An 18,329-nucleotide genomic window follows, 5' to 3' on the forward strand; every position below is an offset into this window, starting at 1 on the left:
TCTCCGCCTGCACTTTCCTCACAAACCTGCATTTTTCCAGGGACACCCTACTCAACACCGTCTACAGACAGCAGCCAGATCTCTGTCCCTCAGATGTGGTCAAATAAAAGGCCACTTACTGCGACCCATGACAAAGCTAAGTGGTTGACTCTATCCCTCTGTAAGCTGTTGGCTACCGAAATGCTGCCTTTACGCCTAGTGGACACACAGGATTTTACAGACCTTATGTCTGTCTCTGTGCCCCAGTACCAGATGCCCAATCACCACTGCTTCTCCAAGAAAAGCATGCCCGCGCTACACCAGCATGTCGCACACAACATCACCACTTCCTTGAGAAAATCTGTGTGCGACAGGGTGCATTTCAACACAGATACTTGGACCAGTAAGCATAGACAGGGTCATTACATGTCACTGACTGGGCACTGGCAAACTATGGTGAGAGATGGAGAAGGGTCTGCTGTACAAGTCTTGCCGTCCCCACGAGTTGTTTCAATCCTTCTTCTGTATGTAGAAGTTAATACACTGCTTCTGCCTCTTCAACCTCGTGTGGGTCCTCCACCTTGGCGCAAACCCTGTGTGGTCAGGCCACCCTTCCTTGCAACTGCGCACAAGGACTACCACACACCTCCTTACTATGCTGGCAGCAGAGCTCAATGCCATCAGGCGGTCAAAGTTTTACTTTGAAATGTATGGGAAATGTGAGTCACACCGCTATTCCAGAGAATAGTAGTCAGGCAGGGTCAAAACATTAATTGAGGAACAGGAACACAATGGGACGGCCAGGACTTAATCAGAAAACAAGCAGAGGTGAAATGCGGATCGGCCAACAAGGTACATAAACAGCAAGCAGGAAAAGTAGTCAGGTAACAAGCACACAAAATCATAAAACTGAACTGGGGGTAAAATTAACCAGAGGTTCATAGCTATGTCTGGCAGTGGTCTGCAGACAGGATGGGCATAAAAAAGGGTGTGGTGTCTTCCCATTGGTTGTAGCTGAATGATGGTATTTCATCTGTGAGATACCCACCAGCTACATTCAGCCAGAGATTCTGCATCTGTCAAGGTAATGCAGCCCAGTGGGTGAGCATAACCTGCGTCCACCTGCGCCGCTGGCATCGACTACTCTCCCATCATCAGCACTATTCATGAAAGGAACACGTTGTCACCTGGCGACCGGAGTACAAATTGACGGAGCGGACTCCGTTGGTGACTTAACAGCCGTGTGCGGCAATGATGCAAACCTGGCTGCGGGCCATCCTCAGGGCAATGTGACACACGTGCCTTGTATGGCTCACGTGTTGAACCGAATTCTCCAGCAATTTTTAAAACACCATCACGGCCTACATGGCCTTGTGCAGCGGGCACGCTCGCTATGTGCTCACTTCCATCGTGCGCACACAGCAGCTCAACAACTTTCATCACTCCGGAAGTCTTAGGGTCTGGCAGTTAAACGCCGGAAATGCGATGTTTCGACACGCAGGAATTGGAATCTGCACATGTTGCAGCGTGTGTGGCAGCACCGCAGAGCCCTGCTGAAATACGGTATGACATATATCCTGGGATAACTTGATCAAGAGGTGGTGCAGATCACGCTGCTGGAGTGGTGTCAGATCAAGGACCTATGCACCCTGCTACACAGTTCACAAATGTCGACGAAGATGTTTAGCACTGGCAATGTCATTCTCAGCGTGACAATTCTGGTCATCTACATGATGGAGCACACTGTAATTATTATTCGGAGTCAGGTGTTGGGACAAGAGGAAGGGGAGGAAGTACAGGAGGAGTCATATGCGGAAGGGATAACAAGATCTACGAGGTCCAGATGGTCAGCGGCACCTATGCGGCAGTCATGGTGAGGGAGAGGGATTAACAAGGGCGCATAGTATCAGCAAAAAGTGTTGATGAAAGTGCAGGAGCCCATGAAGAAATGGAGGACGAACTGGCGATGGGCATGGAAGACTCAGCAGATGAGTGAGAGCTTGCTCACATTTAGGTTGTGCGAGGTTGTGGGGAGAGGGCAGAGGAAGGAGGCACGATTCTCACCTCTCTGCCACCAACACACCAAGGACTTGGTCCTCCTGGATGCACAAGACACATGAGCGCCTTCTTGCTGCACTACCTACATGACCCTCGGATTGTATGAATTTGAAGTAATCCTGAATACTGGGTTGCCACACTGTTAGATCCCCGGTACAAGACAAAATTTGGCGAACTAATTCCTGCCATAGAAATGGACGCACGTATACAGGAGTATCTGCAGAATGTGGTACGCAATCTTAGATCTACTTTTCCACTAAACAACAGTGCTGCACAGAGTGAATCTCAACGCTTTGTCATGGATAGGAGGAAATGGTCTTTTACTTGTCCACATCGGAGGGACCGAGGGATGGCTGCTGTGCTGAGATGGCGTTGAGTACGGTGTCCCTGCACAGTTGCACTTTTGGTCATATCCCAAAATGAGTTGAAAAAGGACAGATGCTGTTGGAAAGGGGAACAGGTGTGTTGGAAAGGGGAAAAAAGTTTTGGCCCGTGGATTTGGTGGTTAAGCAACTGTAACATTTGCTGAAGAAACACCATCTGTTACAGTGGGACTGGCAGATTTGGATAAAGTGGTATATAATCTGTGACCGCTATATAACGAAAATTAATAAGAAAAGAAAGAGAAAGGTATATATCCCCATCAGCAGTCAGTGTCCACCGTGCTCCCAGTTGGAAAAGGAGAGGTTGGCAACTGGAAGGTTTGGTGGAGGATACAGAGCTGTGTGGCTATGAAACTAATAGTAGCCTGAACCGAGTTAGACGCCATTCGGATCTGGAGACTGTGAGCCCTGTTAGCGTCACAGGGTCCACATGCCCACCCAGCACAGGAACTCCCTGTTAACATCACAGGGGCCATTGAGTACGCTGACCGTGTGCGTAGGGGCCACACCTGTGGACAGCAGGCGCATCAGCAGCAGGCCTGTTAATGCCACTGGGCTGCACAAGCAGGACTGGTAGGACAGGAGCTGGTCTTAACCGTTCTGCGTTACCAACTGTGGTGGTGGCCTGCATCCACCACCCTATCCCTGCCTACCTCTGGCCTAAAGCCGCAATGGGTTCAACACATGGAGGTGTGCTCTTTCGGAGCATAATAGAAGACTGCGCACCTCCTTGTTGGCTCCAGCCCCTTTTATAACCTGGGTCCGCCCCAAACCAGGGTGAACCACAATGCACCTCCTGGAGACAAAAGTAGAGTGACACGTCATGAGTGGCATAACTAGCGTCCTATTTGGAAACGCAACTTCAATGATGACCTCATGGCTGCCATGACCCAAACACCACACAAATCATCGTCTGACCATCAATAATGCAGTGACAAGTCATAGGTGTGGGCCTCTGCAAGCCATTTGGGAGGACACCTGATGCCCTGTGGTCTATATGGGACCCCCACATCAGGGGCAGGACCAAAGAGTTCATTACCGGACCTAGTCTCTGATGCAGTAAGTGCCTGAGCATGCTCAGTAGCATAAAATACAGTCTCTGAAAAAAGACTATCAGCTTTAGCATGGTGTCTAGGCAAAAAACAGGACTTAGACCCGGCACGGAATGCAAGCACCTGTGCAAAGAGGCTTTTCACACTTAGTGTGGGAGCATGCGCTGTATCCCGAAAAGAAGACTTAGCGTCAGGAATAACACAGTCAGGCTGAGCATACTCACTACGCGAAACACTGTAATTATGCTGCAGCTGGGGTACATCGGCACACGCATGCGCACTAGCTGCCTCTCCACACTTAGACGTGGAGGGGAAATTGCTCTTGGAGATGCTGTCTATGAACAGAAGGAAAAGCTAAAGGAAGCCTGACTTTCTATCCCTCCGAATTATGAAATGCAGCAATGAATTCCATGAGTTTGCTATAACATTAGCGTAGCAAAATGTGCATGAGGGTGTGATGTAGAGGTGCTAGAAATAGCTTGTCACCAGTGGGGCACTAATGGAATACAACAGCCAGTTCTATGATGCCACTAAATGGCAGTATTTTGTGCTATCATTATAGCTTATTAAAAACAGAGCAGGAGGTTGTCATGCAGAGGTGCTGCACATAGATTTGCAGTAGTGTAAATAGACAAAAGTCCAATAGCCACGTTTAGGATGCCACTAGGTACACTGAGTGTTTGCTAGTATAATGGCTGAGTTTAAAAAAGTTTGAGTGTGCAATGCAGGCAGACGTGCTGCAAATATCGTTCCAATACTGTGAATAGACAAAAGTACAATAGCCACGTTTAGGATGCCACTAGGTACACTGAGTGTTTGCTAGTATAATGGCTGAGTTTAAAAAAGTTTGAGTGTGCAATGCAGGCAGACGTGCTGCAAATATCCTTCCAATACTGTGAATAGACAAAAGTACAATAGCCACGTTTAGGATGCCACTAGGTACACTGAGTGTTTGCTAGTATAATGGCTGAGTTTAAAAAAGTTTGAGTGTGCAATGCAGGCAGACGTGCTGCAAATATCGTTCCAATACTGTGAATAGACAAAAGTACAATAGCCACGTTTAGGATGCCACTAGGTACACTGAGTGTTTGCTAGTATAATGGCTGAGTTTAAAAAAGTTTGAGTGTGCAATGCAGGCAGACGTGCTGCAAATATGTTTACAATAGTGTGAATAGACAAAAGTACAATAGCCACGTTTAGGATGCCACTAGGTACACTGAGTGTTTGCTAGTATAATGGCTGAGTTTAAAAAAGTTTGAGTGTGCAATGCAGGCAGACGTGCTGCAAATATGTTTACAATAGTGTGAATAGACAAAAGTACAATAGCCACGTTTAGGATGCCACTAGGTACACTGAGTGTTTGCTAGTATAATGGCTGAGTTTAAAAAAGTTTGAGTGTGCAATGCAGGCAGACGTGCTGCAAATATCGTTCCAATAGTGTGAATAGACAAAAGTACAATAGCCACGTTTAGGATGCCACTAGGTACACTGAGTGTTTGCTAGTATAATGGCTGAGTTTAAAAAAGTTTGAGTGTGCAATGCAGGCAGACGTGCTGCAAATATCGTTCCAATACTGTGAATAGACAAAAGTACAATAGCCACGTTTAGGATGCCACTAGGTACACTGAGTGTTTGCTAGTATAATGGCTGAGTTTAAAAAAGTTTGAGTGTGCAATGCAGGCAGACGTGCTGCAAATATCGTTCCAATACTGTGAATAGACAAAAGTACAATAGCCACGTTTAGGATGCCACTAGGTACACTGAGTGTTTGCTAGTATAATGGCTGAGTTTAAAAAAGTTTGAGTGTGCAATGCAGGCAGACGTGCTGCAAATATCGTTCCAATACTGTGAATAGACAAAAGTACAATAGCCACGTTTAGGATGCCACTAGGTACACTGAGTGTTTGCTAGTATAATGGCTGAGTTTAAAAAAGTTTGAGTGTGCAATGCAGGCAGACGTGCTGCAAATATCGTTCCAATACTGTGAATAGACAAAAGTACAATAGCCACGTTTAGGATGCCACTAGGTACACTGAGTGTTTGCTAGTATAATGGCTGAGTTTAAAAAAGTTTGAGTGTGCAATGCAGGCAGACGTGCTGCAAATATCGTTCCAATACTGTGAATAGACAAAAGTACAATAGCCACGTTTAGGATGCCACTAGGTACACTGAGTGTTTGCTAGTATAATGGCTGAGTTTAAAAAAGTTTGAGTGTGCAATGCAGGCAGACGTGCTGCAAATATGTTTACAATAGTGTGAATAGACAAAAGTACAATAGCCACGTTTAGGATGCCACTAGGTACACTGAGTGTTTGCTAGTATAATGGCTGAGTTTAAAAAAGTTTGAGTGTGCAATGCAGGCAGACGTGCTGCAAATATGTTTACAATAGTGTGAATAGACAAAAGTACAATAGCCACGTTTAGGATGCCACTAGGTACACTGAGTGTTTGCTAGTATAATGGCTGAGTTTAAAAAAGTTTGAGTGTGCAATGCAGGCAGACGTGCTGCAAATATGTTTACAATAGTGTGAATAGACAAAAGTACAATAGCCACGTTTAGGATGCCACTAGGTACACTGAGTGTTTGCTAGTATAATGGCTGAGTTTAAAAAAGATTGAGTGTGCAATGCAGGCAGACGTGCTGCAAATATCGTTCCAATACTGTGAATAGACAAAAGTACAATAGCCACGTTTAGGATGCCACTAGGTACACTGAGTGTTTGCTAGTATAATGGCTGAGTTTAAAAAAGTTTGAGTGTGCAATGCAGGCAGACGTGCTGCAAATATCGTTCCAATACTGTGAATAGACAAAAGTACAATAGCCACGTTTAGGATGCCACTAGGTACACTGAGTGTTTGCTAGTATAATGGCTGAGTTTAAAAAAGTTTGAGTGTGCAATGCAGGCAGACGTGCTGCAAATATCGTTCCAATACTGTGAATAGACAAAAGTACAATAGCCACGTTTAGGATGCCACTAGGTACACTGAGTGTTTGCTAGTATAATGGCTGAGTTTAAAAAAGTTTGAGTGTGCAATGCAGGCAGACGTGCTGCAAATATCATTCCAATACTGTGAATAGACAAAAGCACAATAGCCACGTTTAGGATGCCACTAGGTACACTGAGTGTTTGCTAGTATAATGGCTGAGTTTAAAAAAGTTTGAGTGTGCAATGCAGGCAGACGTGCTGCAAATATGTTTACAATAGTGTGAATAGACAAAAGTACAATAGCCACGTTTAGGATGCCACTAGGTACACTGAGTGTTTGCTAGTATAATGGCTGAGTTTAAAAAAGTTTGAGTGTGCAATGCAGGCAGACGTGCTGCAAATATGTTTACAATAGTGTGAATAGACAAAAGTACAATAGCCACGTTTAGGATGCCAATAGGTACACTGAGTGTTTGCTAGTATAATGGCTGAGTTTAAAAAAGTTTGAGTGTGCAATGCAGGCAGACGTGCTGCAAATATGTTTACAATAGTGTGAATAGACAAAAGTACAATAGCCACGTTTAGGATGCCACTAGGTACACTGAGTGTTTGCTAGTATAATGGCTGAGTTTAAAAAAGTTTGAGTGTGCAATGCAGGCAGACGTGCTGCAAATATCGTTCCAATAGTGTGAATAGACAAAAGTCCAATAGCCACGTTTAGGATGCCACTAGGTACACTGAGTGTTTGCTAGTAAAATGGCTTAGTTTAAAAAAGTTGGAGTGTGCAATGCAGGCAGACGTGCTCTGCAAATGTCTTTGCACTAGTGGGACTATAGCAAAGTCCAATAGCCACGTTTAGGATGCCACTAGGTACACAGAGTGTTTGCTAGTAAAATGGCTTAGTTTAAAAAAGTTGGAGTGTGCAATGCAGGCAGACGTGCTATGCAAATGTCTTTGCACTAGTGGGACTATAGCAAAGTCCAATAGCCACGTTTAGGATGCCACTAGGTACACTGAGTGTTTGCTAGTATAATGGCTTAGTTTAAAATATTTGAGTGTGCAATGCAGGCAGACGCGCTCTGCAAATGTCTTTGCACTAGTGGGACTATAGCAAAGTCCAATAGCCACGTTTAGGATGCCACTAGGTACACTGACTGTTTGCTAGTATAATGGCTTAGTTAAAAAGAGTTGGAGTCTGCAATGCAGGCAGACGTGCTCTGCAAATGTCTTTGCACTAGTGGGACTATAGCAAAGTCCAATAGCCACGTTTAGGATGCCACTAGGTACACTGAGTGTTTGCTAGTATAATGGCTTAGTTTAAAAAAGTTGGAGTGTGCAATGCAGGCAGACGTGCTCTGCAAATGTCTTTGCACTAGTGGGACTATAGCAAAGTCCAATAGCCACGTATAGGATGCCACTAGGTACACTGAGTGTTTGCTAGTATAATGGCTTAGTTATAATGAGTTGGAGTGTGCAGAGGACAAGAGGGTACAGTGGCAGGATTGTGGTGCTCTGGGTAGAGGAATGGAAGCCTGCCTTTCTATTCCCTCCTAATGGTGAAATGCAGGGAGGAAATCCCTGACCTTGGCTACACAGACGCTGTTGCTGTTTTCAGGACCTGTCACCTATGGCTCTCTGACCCTGCCGGTTTGAGCCCTTAAAAGGACTGCTATAAAGTGCTCTCCCTAAGCTGTCTAACGCTGTGTATGCAGCGCATACAGCTGTATCGGCGATAGGACTCAGGAGGAGGACGGAGCTGCGACAGTGATGTCTGACACCAAAGACGCAGAAGGCAGATAATGGCGTCCTGGAAGAAAATGTCCGGTTTTATAATGCAGGGACATGTGACATGGACATCCTATCACACATGCCGTTGCTTCTCTGGCTCAAAGTCCACTTAGCTGTGTGTGTGTCTGGGATTGGCTGACATGCTGGCCCGCCCCACAAGACGCGCGCGCTTAGGGAAGGAAGACAAGAAAAAAAAAAAAAAAAATGGCGATCGCCATTATAGAAACAGCAGTGATCTGAAGGCGCTGTTCACGCACACTATACACTGAAATGTCATAATAGTGTGATTCACAGAGTGACTTACACTATTACAGCAGAAACCAAGCTAGGATTTAGCTGGTTTTTTGCTGCTAGAACGTTTCTATAACTATCGAGCTTTTGCAAAAAAGCTCGAGTTCTAGTTCGATCTAGAACAGGCCCCAAAATCACTCGAGCCTAGAACTGGAGAACCACGAACCACGAACCGCGCTCAACTCTAGTTACGGACCCAGAGCAGGTCCCAGAGGGTCCCGGTGAGGTTGGAACCTTAACGTCACTTTTGGCTGCCTCTAACCAAGAGTTCCAGGTGGCTCTACGAACTGATGCCAATCTAGAGACGTTAAGGGACCTCGCAGAGAAGCCCTCCTCTGAGACCGATAAGGAGAGGGTATTCTGGGACCATGGGAGGTTGTACCGGGAGACTGTTCCCTGTAACCCCCGACAGGAGTGGCTGAAAGAAAGACAGCTGGTGGTGCCTCACCGCTTTATTAGTGAGTTGCTGCGGATTGCCCATGACATCCCACTCGCTGGACACTTGGGGGTCAGCAAAACCAAGGCCCGGCTGTCTCACCACTTCTATTGGCCTAAAATGGGGACAGATGTTGCCAATTACTGCCGCTCCTGTATCACATGTCAAAAAGTGGGAAAGTCAGGGCCTTCTCCCATAGCTCCCCTGATCTCTTTGCCGGTGATAGAGGAGCCTTTCCAGAGGGTTGCTGTGGACATAGTCAGGCCTCTGGCCGTCCCCAGCAGCTCTGAAAAAGTTTCATCCTTACTGTGGTAGACTATGCTACCCGGTATCTGGAGGCAGTGGCTTTGTCCTCAGTTAGGGCCGATAAGGTGGCAGATGCCCTCCTGGCCATATTCTCCCAAGTAGGATTTCCCAGGGGAGATGCTTACCGACCAGGGGACTCAGTTCATGTCTCGGCTAATGGAGGCTCTCTGTAAGAAAATGCAGGTGCAGCATCTGGTATCAAGCGCCTATCACCCACAGACCAATGGTTTGTGTGAGCAATTTAATAGTACCCTTAAGCAGATGCTTAAGATGCTGGTTGAGTCACACGGGGTTTTCCCCCTTCGAGCTCCTGTATGGCAGACGAGTCTGGGGGCCTCTTTGTCTGGTAAGGGAGTCCTGGGAAGTGGAACTGAACTCCCCAGAAGTGTCCGTTGTGGAGTATTTCATTCGGCTCCGTGACAAAATGCAGTCAATGACACGGCTGGTGCACGAGAATATGGTGCAAGCCCAGGCCAGCCAGAAGTGATGGTACGACCAACACGCTCAAGAGCGGGTGTACGAAGCGGGTCAGAAGGTGTGGGTCCTAGTCCCAATGACCCAGAACAAGCTTCAGGCGGCCTGGGAGGGTCCATACCTAGTGCATCAGCGCCTCAATGACGTAAACTACGTGGTTACCATCGACCATGCCAGGAAGAGGCAAAAGGTCTTCCATGTCAACATGATAATCAAAAAGGTCCGTGGAGCCTCTGTTAGGAGTCTCAACACAGAAACCAGCCAGATATCCCTCCGGGAAGAGCCCAGCCAAGGGGGTGACTCTTTTTAGGAGACCACCATAACCACCATATTAAGTGGCCCTTTTAGTCAATATCCAACTTTTTGACAAGTTTAAAGATATGACAAGGGAAATACCAAGGCCAGGTATCCATCCACAGACAGCTGTTTCGGGGTATTGCCCCTCATCAGTGTGGAGTAGGATTTTGGCTGGGTGGGAGCAATGCCTAGTAGACCAACAAAACAAAACAATCACTGATCTCGGTGAGACTAGCCAGAGAAAACACTGCCAGCAGCCAGCGAGAGCGCTCAAGACAGTGAAATCCTAGGTACATTGCCCCCCGGGAAATATGCAAATCAAAAAGGTCCATGGAGCCTTTGGAGCCTCCACACTGATGAGGGGCAATACCCCGAAACAGCTGTCTGTGAATGGATACCTGGCCTTGGTATTTCCCTTGTCATATCTTTAAACTTGTCAAAAAGTTGGATATTGACTAAAAGGGCCACTTAATATGGTGGTTATGGTGGTCTCCTAAAAAGAGTCACCCCCTTGGCTGGGCTCTTCCCGGAGGGATATCTGGCTGGTTTCTGTGTTGAGACTCCTAACAGAGGCTCCACGGACCTTTTTGATTTGCATATTTCCCAGGAGGCAATGTACCTAGGATTTCACTGTCTTGAGCGCTCTCGCTGGCTGCTGGCAGTGTTTTCTCTGGCTGGTCTCCCCGAGATCAGTGATTGTTTTGTATGTCAACATGATGACAGCTCATCGTGACAGGGAAGCCTTCGCCCTTCCTGTGTGTAGCCTTCCCGAGGAAGGCGAAAGCGAAGTCTTGGTGGATTTGCTCACCTCGGCCTGGGATGGAGGAGGCGGCATTCAACCCACAGCTATCCATGGACCAAAGGTCCCAGCTGCGGGAGGTATTCCAGCCCTACCTGATGACCTTCACGAATGTCCCAGGGAAGACATCCCTAGCCACCCACCAGGTGGACACAGGGAGTAATTCCCCTGTCTGTCAACTTCCAATACCATGTCTCCCTAGAGGTACAAAAGAACATACAAAGGGAGATGGATGAAATGCTAGTCCTGGGCGTGATCCAGAGGTCCAAAAGTGCATGGGCCTCGCCTGTAGTTTTGGTTCCAAAAAAGGACCGGACAACCTGGTTTTGCGTGGACTACAGGAGGCTAAATGCAATCACAGCACCTGATGCGTACCCAATGCCACGAATCGATGAGCTACTGGATTGCTTAGCCGGGGCCCGGTACCTGACACTCATGGACCTGAGTCGAGGGTACTGGCAGATTCCTATGTCCAAGGAAGCACAAAAAGGTCAGCCTTCATCACCCCATTCGGGCTGTATGAATCCCTCGTCATGCCCTTTGGCATGAGAAATGCTCCTGCCACTTTCCAGCGATTGGTCAACCAGCTGCTTGAGGGACTAGGAGGGTTTGCAGTTGCTTACCTGGATGACATTGCCATCTTTAGTCCCACTTGGGAGGAACACCTGGGGCACCTGGAGCAGGTGCTCAGGCGGATCCAAAGCGCTGGTCTGACTATAATGCCAGGGAAGTGTCAGATCGGCATGACGGAGGTACAGTACCTCGGACACAGAGTTGGTGGCGGGACCCTGAAACCAGAGCCAGGGAAGGTTGATGCCATCACCTCCTGGCCTACCCCCAAGTCAAAGAAGCAGGTGATGTCCTTCTTGGGTATGGCAGGGTACTATAGGAAGTTCGTTCCTAACTATAGTGCTCTTGCTAAGCCGTTGACGGACCTCACCAAAAAGAAGCTACCGCAAGTAGTCACCTGGACAGATGACTGTGAACGGTCCTTCAGAGCACTGAAAGCTGCCCTCGCCAGTTCCCCAATCCTACAAGCCCCAGACTTCACCCGACGGTTCATAGTCCAGACAGATGCAAGCGCATTTGGCCTGGGTGCAGTACTCAGCCAGGTAAATGGGGAGGGAGAAGAGCATCTGTTGGTGTTTCTCAGCCGCATGCTCTTATCCCGGGAAGTGGCCTACGCCACTGTGGAGAAGGAGTGCCTCGCTATAGTGTGGGCCCTGTGAAAACTGCAGCCCTACATATATGGATGCAACTTCACCATAGTAACAGACCACAACCCTCTCAGCTGGCTACACCGGGTGGCCAGCGAAAATGGTAAGCTACTGCGGTGGAGCTTGGCACTACAGCAGTATGATTTTACCATTCAACACAGGAAGGGCGTTGAGCATGGCAAAGCTGACGGTCTGTCCCGGCAGGGGGATGCCAGCAAGGTAGGCTTAGGAGACGATCGGCAAATCAATCTCCCATGCTACCTCAAAAAGGGGGAGGTGTCATATAAAACTCTTGAAGGGTCTTCACCCCCCTCTTTGCCATCAGTCACAGATCGTCATGACGATTATCTGATCGGCCTGACAGTTTAGGTATTTATGACTTTGGGTGATGGTAGAACTGCAATCAAAGGATGGAAAGAAAAACAATCCTTTGTTCTATTGGAGGCAAAACTTCCAAAACAGTTTTTAAGCACTACGTTAATGCTAGAAAAATGAAAAACATATTGCCAGAATCCCTGTAGAGCGCTGAACCCAGCGCACCGGTTCGCTTGATGGGGAGATCACTGGTATCACGACAAATTAGTATTGACCAGTAAAATTGTACTAGATGCGTGGTGTTTGGTATCTATGTAAATGTAAAATCGAGATATCAAAAATGACGCTAATATGTTTCACCTGTGTGGCCCAGGGGCAAAGATATGTGAAAAGCTAGAATTAAGGAACCTTTGGGACAATCTCGGCACAGCCCACAGGAGACTGTAAAATGAGGTCACAGAGAAAGGGGGTTACCTAAAGCATAAGAGAAACTGGCTCCTTGATGGGGGTGTCAGTAGTGGAAGGCATCAGTAAGGGTGATGCTGGCCGATTATAACATCTTCTTCTTTTGGAGTCCCTTCCCTCCCTAAATTCAGACGTCACCTCTATGGCACGAGTTTAGTAAGTTTCACATTTATACCTTTTTAATTTTTTTGGAACTGTCTATACTGTATGCGTATAGTTCCCTTTTGTAAATTCTTGTATATTTTTTTTAAACACTGCCTATTTTCGGATTAAATATAGAAAATTTAATAGCTTCTGTCCTCATGCTTTATATAAGAATCCAAAAACCCGAAGGACCTTATGCTATCTGAAATGGGTCCCAAGCTATCCCGAAAAGCTGGGTGGTGGCAGCGTAATTATTATTGCATAGAATTATTGGAGTGCTATCATTAAGGGTACCGAGGTATATATATATTCCATTAGCGGGAATCAGTGATATATAAATTTACCCTTGCTGTGAGACCTCCAATATTTGGCATTATTAGCTCAGCAGCCTCATTTTATGCATTGTCCTGCAGTACCAAAAGTGGCCTGCAGACAAGGGGGGTGCTAGAGAGTAGTTGTGTTTGATAAATCAGCGAACAGCTGCGGCATTTCTGAGTGACTCCCCCGGCTGTTCATGACAAAGACTTTTGGGTTTTCATTGGCTGTAAGTCATATTCATCAACATTGACACAAATATACCATTGGAATAGATCACTCTGTTTGTAATGACTCTATATAATATATATGTTTCACTTTTTGTATTGAATTACTGAAATAAATTATCTTTTTGATGATATTCTAATATATTGAGATGCACTTGTAAATGTGGAAGAGATTAATGATTATTTCACAGCTCTGGTTGTATAAAACTGATTTTTACATGGAAATATGAATTAAAAAATAATCTTAATTCTCAATCTTCTTTACAGGATAAATCTTTTACATGTACTCTCTTCATGCCATTTGAAGATTTTGAAAAACTTTGCAAAGGAGAGGAAGTACTAGATTTCTTTAAGACACATCTTCCAGACTCCATACATCTTCTCGGAGCGTAAGATTTCTTTTGTTTTTACATAAAACTTGCTACTATATATTGTTTAATACCATTTCTTTAATAATGATAAATTTATTTTTTAAAGGGACTCTGTTAACACTTTTTGCTACCTCATCTGAGACCAGCCAGCATGATTTAGGCAAAGAGAACCTGGATCCAATAATGTATCACTCAGTTTATTGGGTGCAGTGGTTCTAACATTATCAAACTTTTTAGATTTAGCAATGCAGCAGATTTGAGAAAGCTGCCCACACCAGTCTCTGTATATAAAATGTTACTAGACAATGAGCAGCAGAGAATGTGTCGAACAACCAGGTATAAGGCAATGTAGTCCAGCAATGATAATCTCCTGGTGTTAAAACAAACATAGCAAGTAAATTACACCACAAACATTGTTTTGTGTCTAACTCTGGTCAATAACATACTTTTACTTTAGGAGCCTGAAAGCACAAATTGTGTGGTACTTTAGACTCCAAACATAAAGTGGGTTGCATCCATACCTCTTCATCAATAGTTGCTTGTGATATGACATTAGTCCATTAAATCCCCATCTCGTGCACCAGACAAGCACTTCAGGTACTCCAAGTCACAATTCACATCAGTAATGGTTTGGTACAACTGGCCTCAACCAGTTTTATTGGTTTCATTCAAGAGCAAAATAAAATGCAAAATAATACAAAATAAATCTTTAGGTTGTCTAGCCTCTAACTAAACAGTCAAAGTCTTGACTCCTCATGGTTGGGCCTAGTGCACTGTTCCTACATTATGGGTGAACCACCACATTATGGGTGTCAGGTCCGAAAATTTCTTTATGAACAGTGTCCTGGAAAGTAGATTGGTTATCGTGGGCCAGTTGAATGGCCACCAAGGTCTCCCGATCTGAACCCCTTAGACTTTTGTCTTTGGGGTCATCTGAAAGCAATTGTCTATACTGTGAAGATACAAGATGTGCAGCATCTGAAACAACGGATACTGGAAGCCTCTGCTAGCATTTATTCTGCGGTATTGTTATCAGTGTGTCAAAAGTGGGAGAAGAGGCTTGCATTAACAATCCAACACAATGGGCAGCACTATAAACACATTTTATAAGTGGTCATAAAATTGTAAATAATTAATGAATGGATAAAGTTACATTAAAACCAAGGAAACCATTGTTTTTCTTCTGAAATTCTCAATAAGTTTGATGTGTTACATGACCCTCTTCCCATTGGTAAAAATAAATTTGGATCCAAAATGGCTGACTTCAAAGTGGCCACCATGGTCACCACCCATCTTAAAAAGTTTCCCCCCTCCCATATACTAATTAGCCACAAACAGGAAGTTGATATCACCAACCATTCCCATTGTATTTAGGTGTATCCATATAAATGGCCCACCCTGCATATATATATTATGTATGTATGTATGTATGTATGTATTTATGTCTGCCTCATATATATATATATATATATATATATACAGTCATATGAAAAAGTTTGGGCACCCCTATTAATGTTAACCTTCTTTCTTTATAACAATTTGGGGTTTTGCATTACAGTTACAGCCATTTCAGTTTCATATATCTAATAACTGATGGACTGAGTAATATTTCTGGATTGAAATGAGTTTATTGTACCAACAGAAAATATGCAATCGGTGCAAAAGTATGGCCACCCTTATCAATTTCTTGATTTGAACACTCCTAACTACTTTTTACTGACTTACTAAAGCACTAAATTGGTTTTGTAACCTCATTGAGCTTTGAACTTCATAGGCAGGTGTATCCAATCATGAGAAAAGGTATTAAAGGTGGCCACTTGCAAGTTGTTCTCCTATTTGAAACTCCTATGAAGAGTGCCATCATGGGCTCCTCAAAACAACTCTCAAATGATCTGAAAACAAAGATTATTCAACATAGTTGTTCAGACAAAGTTGTCTCAGAGATTTAAACTGTCAGTTTCCACTGTGAGGAACATAGTAAGGAAATGGAAGAACACAGGTACAGTTCTTGTTAAGCCCAGAAGTGGCAGGCCAAGAAAAATATCAGAAAGGCAGAGAAGAAGAATGGTGAGAACAGTCAAGGACAATCCACAGACCACCTTCTAAGAACTGCAGCATCATCTTGCTGCAGATGGTGTCAATGTGCATCGGTCAACAATACAGCACACGTTGCACAAGGAGAAGCTGTATGGGAGAGTGATGCGAAAGAAGCCGTTTCTGCAAGCAGGCCACAAACAGAGTCACCTGAGGTATGCAAAAGCACATTTGCACAAGCCAGTTACATTTTGGAAGAAGGTCCCGTGGACTGATGAAACAAAGATTGAGTTGTTTGGTCATACAAAAAGGTGTTATGCATGGAGGCAGAAAAACACGGCATTCCAAGAAAAGCACTTGCTACCCACAGTAAAATTTGGTGGAGGTTCCATCATGCTTTGGGGCTCTGTGGCCAATGCCGGCACCGGGAATCTTGTTAAAGTTGAGGGTCGCATGGATTCAACTCAGTATCAGCAGATTCTTGACAATAATGTGCAAGAATCAGTGACAAAGTTGAAGTTACGCAAGGGATGGATATTTCAGTAAGACAATGATCCAAAACACCGCTCCAAATCTACTCAGGCATTCATGCAGAGGAACAATTACAATGTTCTGGAATGGCCATCCCAGTCCCCAGACCTGAATATCGTTGAAAATCTGTGGGATGATTTGAAGTGGGCTGTCCATGCTCGGCGACCATCAAACTTAACTGAACTGGAATTGTTTTGTAAACTGGAATAGTCAAATATACCTTCATCCAGGATCCAGGAACTCATTAAAAGCTACAGGAAGCGACTAGAGGCTGTGATTTTTGCAAAAGGAGGATCTACAAAATATTAATGTCACTTTTATGTTGAGGTGCCCATACTTTTGCACCTGTCAAATTTTGTTTAAATGTGGATTGCACATTTTCTGTTAGTATAATAAACCTCATTTCAATCCAGAAATATTACTGAGTCCATCAGTTATTAGATATATGAAACTGAAATAGCTGTTGCAAAAACCCAAATTGTTATAAAGAAAAAAGGTTAACATTAATAGGGGTGCCCAAACTTTTTCATATGACTTAATATATATAATGTTTTCGAAAATGACCCAAATGTCATGTTCTTATTTTATCTTTTATCTTTTTATTTTAAACTCACAAATGTTGACCTACTGAAAAGTAAAACAGTACATGCACTCAATACTTGGTCGGGGCTCCTTTGCATGAATTACTGCATCAATGCGGCATGGCATGGAGGCATTCAGCCTGTGGTACTGCTGAGGTGTTATGGAAGCCCAGATTGCTTTGATAGCTCCCTTCAGCTCATCTGCATTGTTGGGTCTCGTGTCTCTCATCTTCCTCTTAACAATATCCCATAGATTCTCTATTGGGTTTAGGTCAGGCGAGTTTGCTGGCCAATCAAGCTGTTACGGGGGCTGTCTGATTATAAAAACCAAAGGGATATCAGACAGTCAGGGTCCACCGTGCAAAGTCTCTGCTGCAGACTATGGCAGAGGATAAGGGGTATCTTGTATTACGGAAGCAGTACTGACACTGATACGTCTCAGTGACACTAGAGCCAATCACGGCATGTACTGTTATAGTCACAGCGACTACCGTATTTAGCATCAATGTAAAAGGGATAGGTTAATGAGTGAGGAAGAGTATATAAGTGTGCCGCTGTAAATAGTAGTAGCACAAGTGCAGAGTGCAATACCTCTGTTAAACTCACAGAGGCATATAGTTAGGAAATAAAGCAATTCCTCCCTTACTCAGAGGGTGTGTGGTATGGTCTCTGTTAATGATCACAGAGACAAAAGCAGTGAGTGTGAAATGGCCCCTACCTAGGTCCATTCCTCTAGTGGTGCCAGGAGACGGACAGCAGCGTAAGCCGCACAAAGCTCCTACCTGCGTTCGCTCCACTAGTATGCGAGGACACGAACCACTAGATATGGCACCTGTCTAGGTCCGCTCCACTAGTGGTGCAAAAGAGACGGACAGCAGCACAAGCCGCACAAAGCTCCTACCTATGTTCGCTCCCCTAGTGTGCGAGGATACGAACAACTGCCAGACGCAGTATAAGGAATGTTACTCTAGCAGCAATGTTCACCTACGAGTAGAATCACAAGGCCCAGCCAGACCATGTGCCTCAGGCACTTGCCTACGTCCACTCCACTAAGATGTAAGGATACGGACCGCAGCCGAAGCTGTAAGGTACAAGAACGCTACCCTGCCGGTAGCAATAACCTAGCATAGACAGAGAGATGCCTAGAGGGATGTGCACAGAGCATCTACTCTCATGCATGAATCAAGAGGACTGAGCGCCGAGCGGCGTGCGTCAGGGTCTTATATAGACTCTGTGCCTCATCCAAGATGGAGGACACCTGAGCCAATCCGCTGCCAGAACGACAGCAATGACGTCACGCTGGCCTATCACCGAGCAAAGCGTCCCAAGCACATGACCA

The 18,329-nt window shown here is 45.1% G+C and overlaps 1 protein-coding gene across 2 annotated transcripts in view; it reads left to right on the plus strand.

Annotated features, from left to right (window-relative positions):
* The window catches only part of KMO (kynurenine 3-monooxygenase), a 1,795,071-nt gene that overhangs the window by 1,237,876 nt on the left and 538,866 nt on the right, over positions 1 to 18,329 (plus strand). For both annotated transcript variants that reach the window (XM_075338209.1, XM_075338210.1), the window contains one exon: positions 13,741 to 13,862. In XM_075338209.1, the coding sequence (XP_075194324.1) occupies positions 13,741 to 13,862 (122 nt within the window). The remainder of the gene's footprint in view (positions 1 to 13,740; positions 13,863 to 18,329) is intronic.

The sequence above is a fragment of the Anomaloglossus baeobatrachus genome, chromosome 3, assembly GCF_048569485.1.
Source record: "Anomaloglossus baeobatrachus isolate aAnoBae1 chromosome 3, aAnoBae1.hap1, whole genome shotgun sequence".
Lineage (NCBI taxonomy): Eukaryota > Metazoa > Chordata > Amphibia > Anura > Aromobatidae > Anomaloglossus > Anomaloglossus baeobatrachus.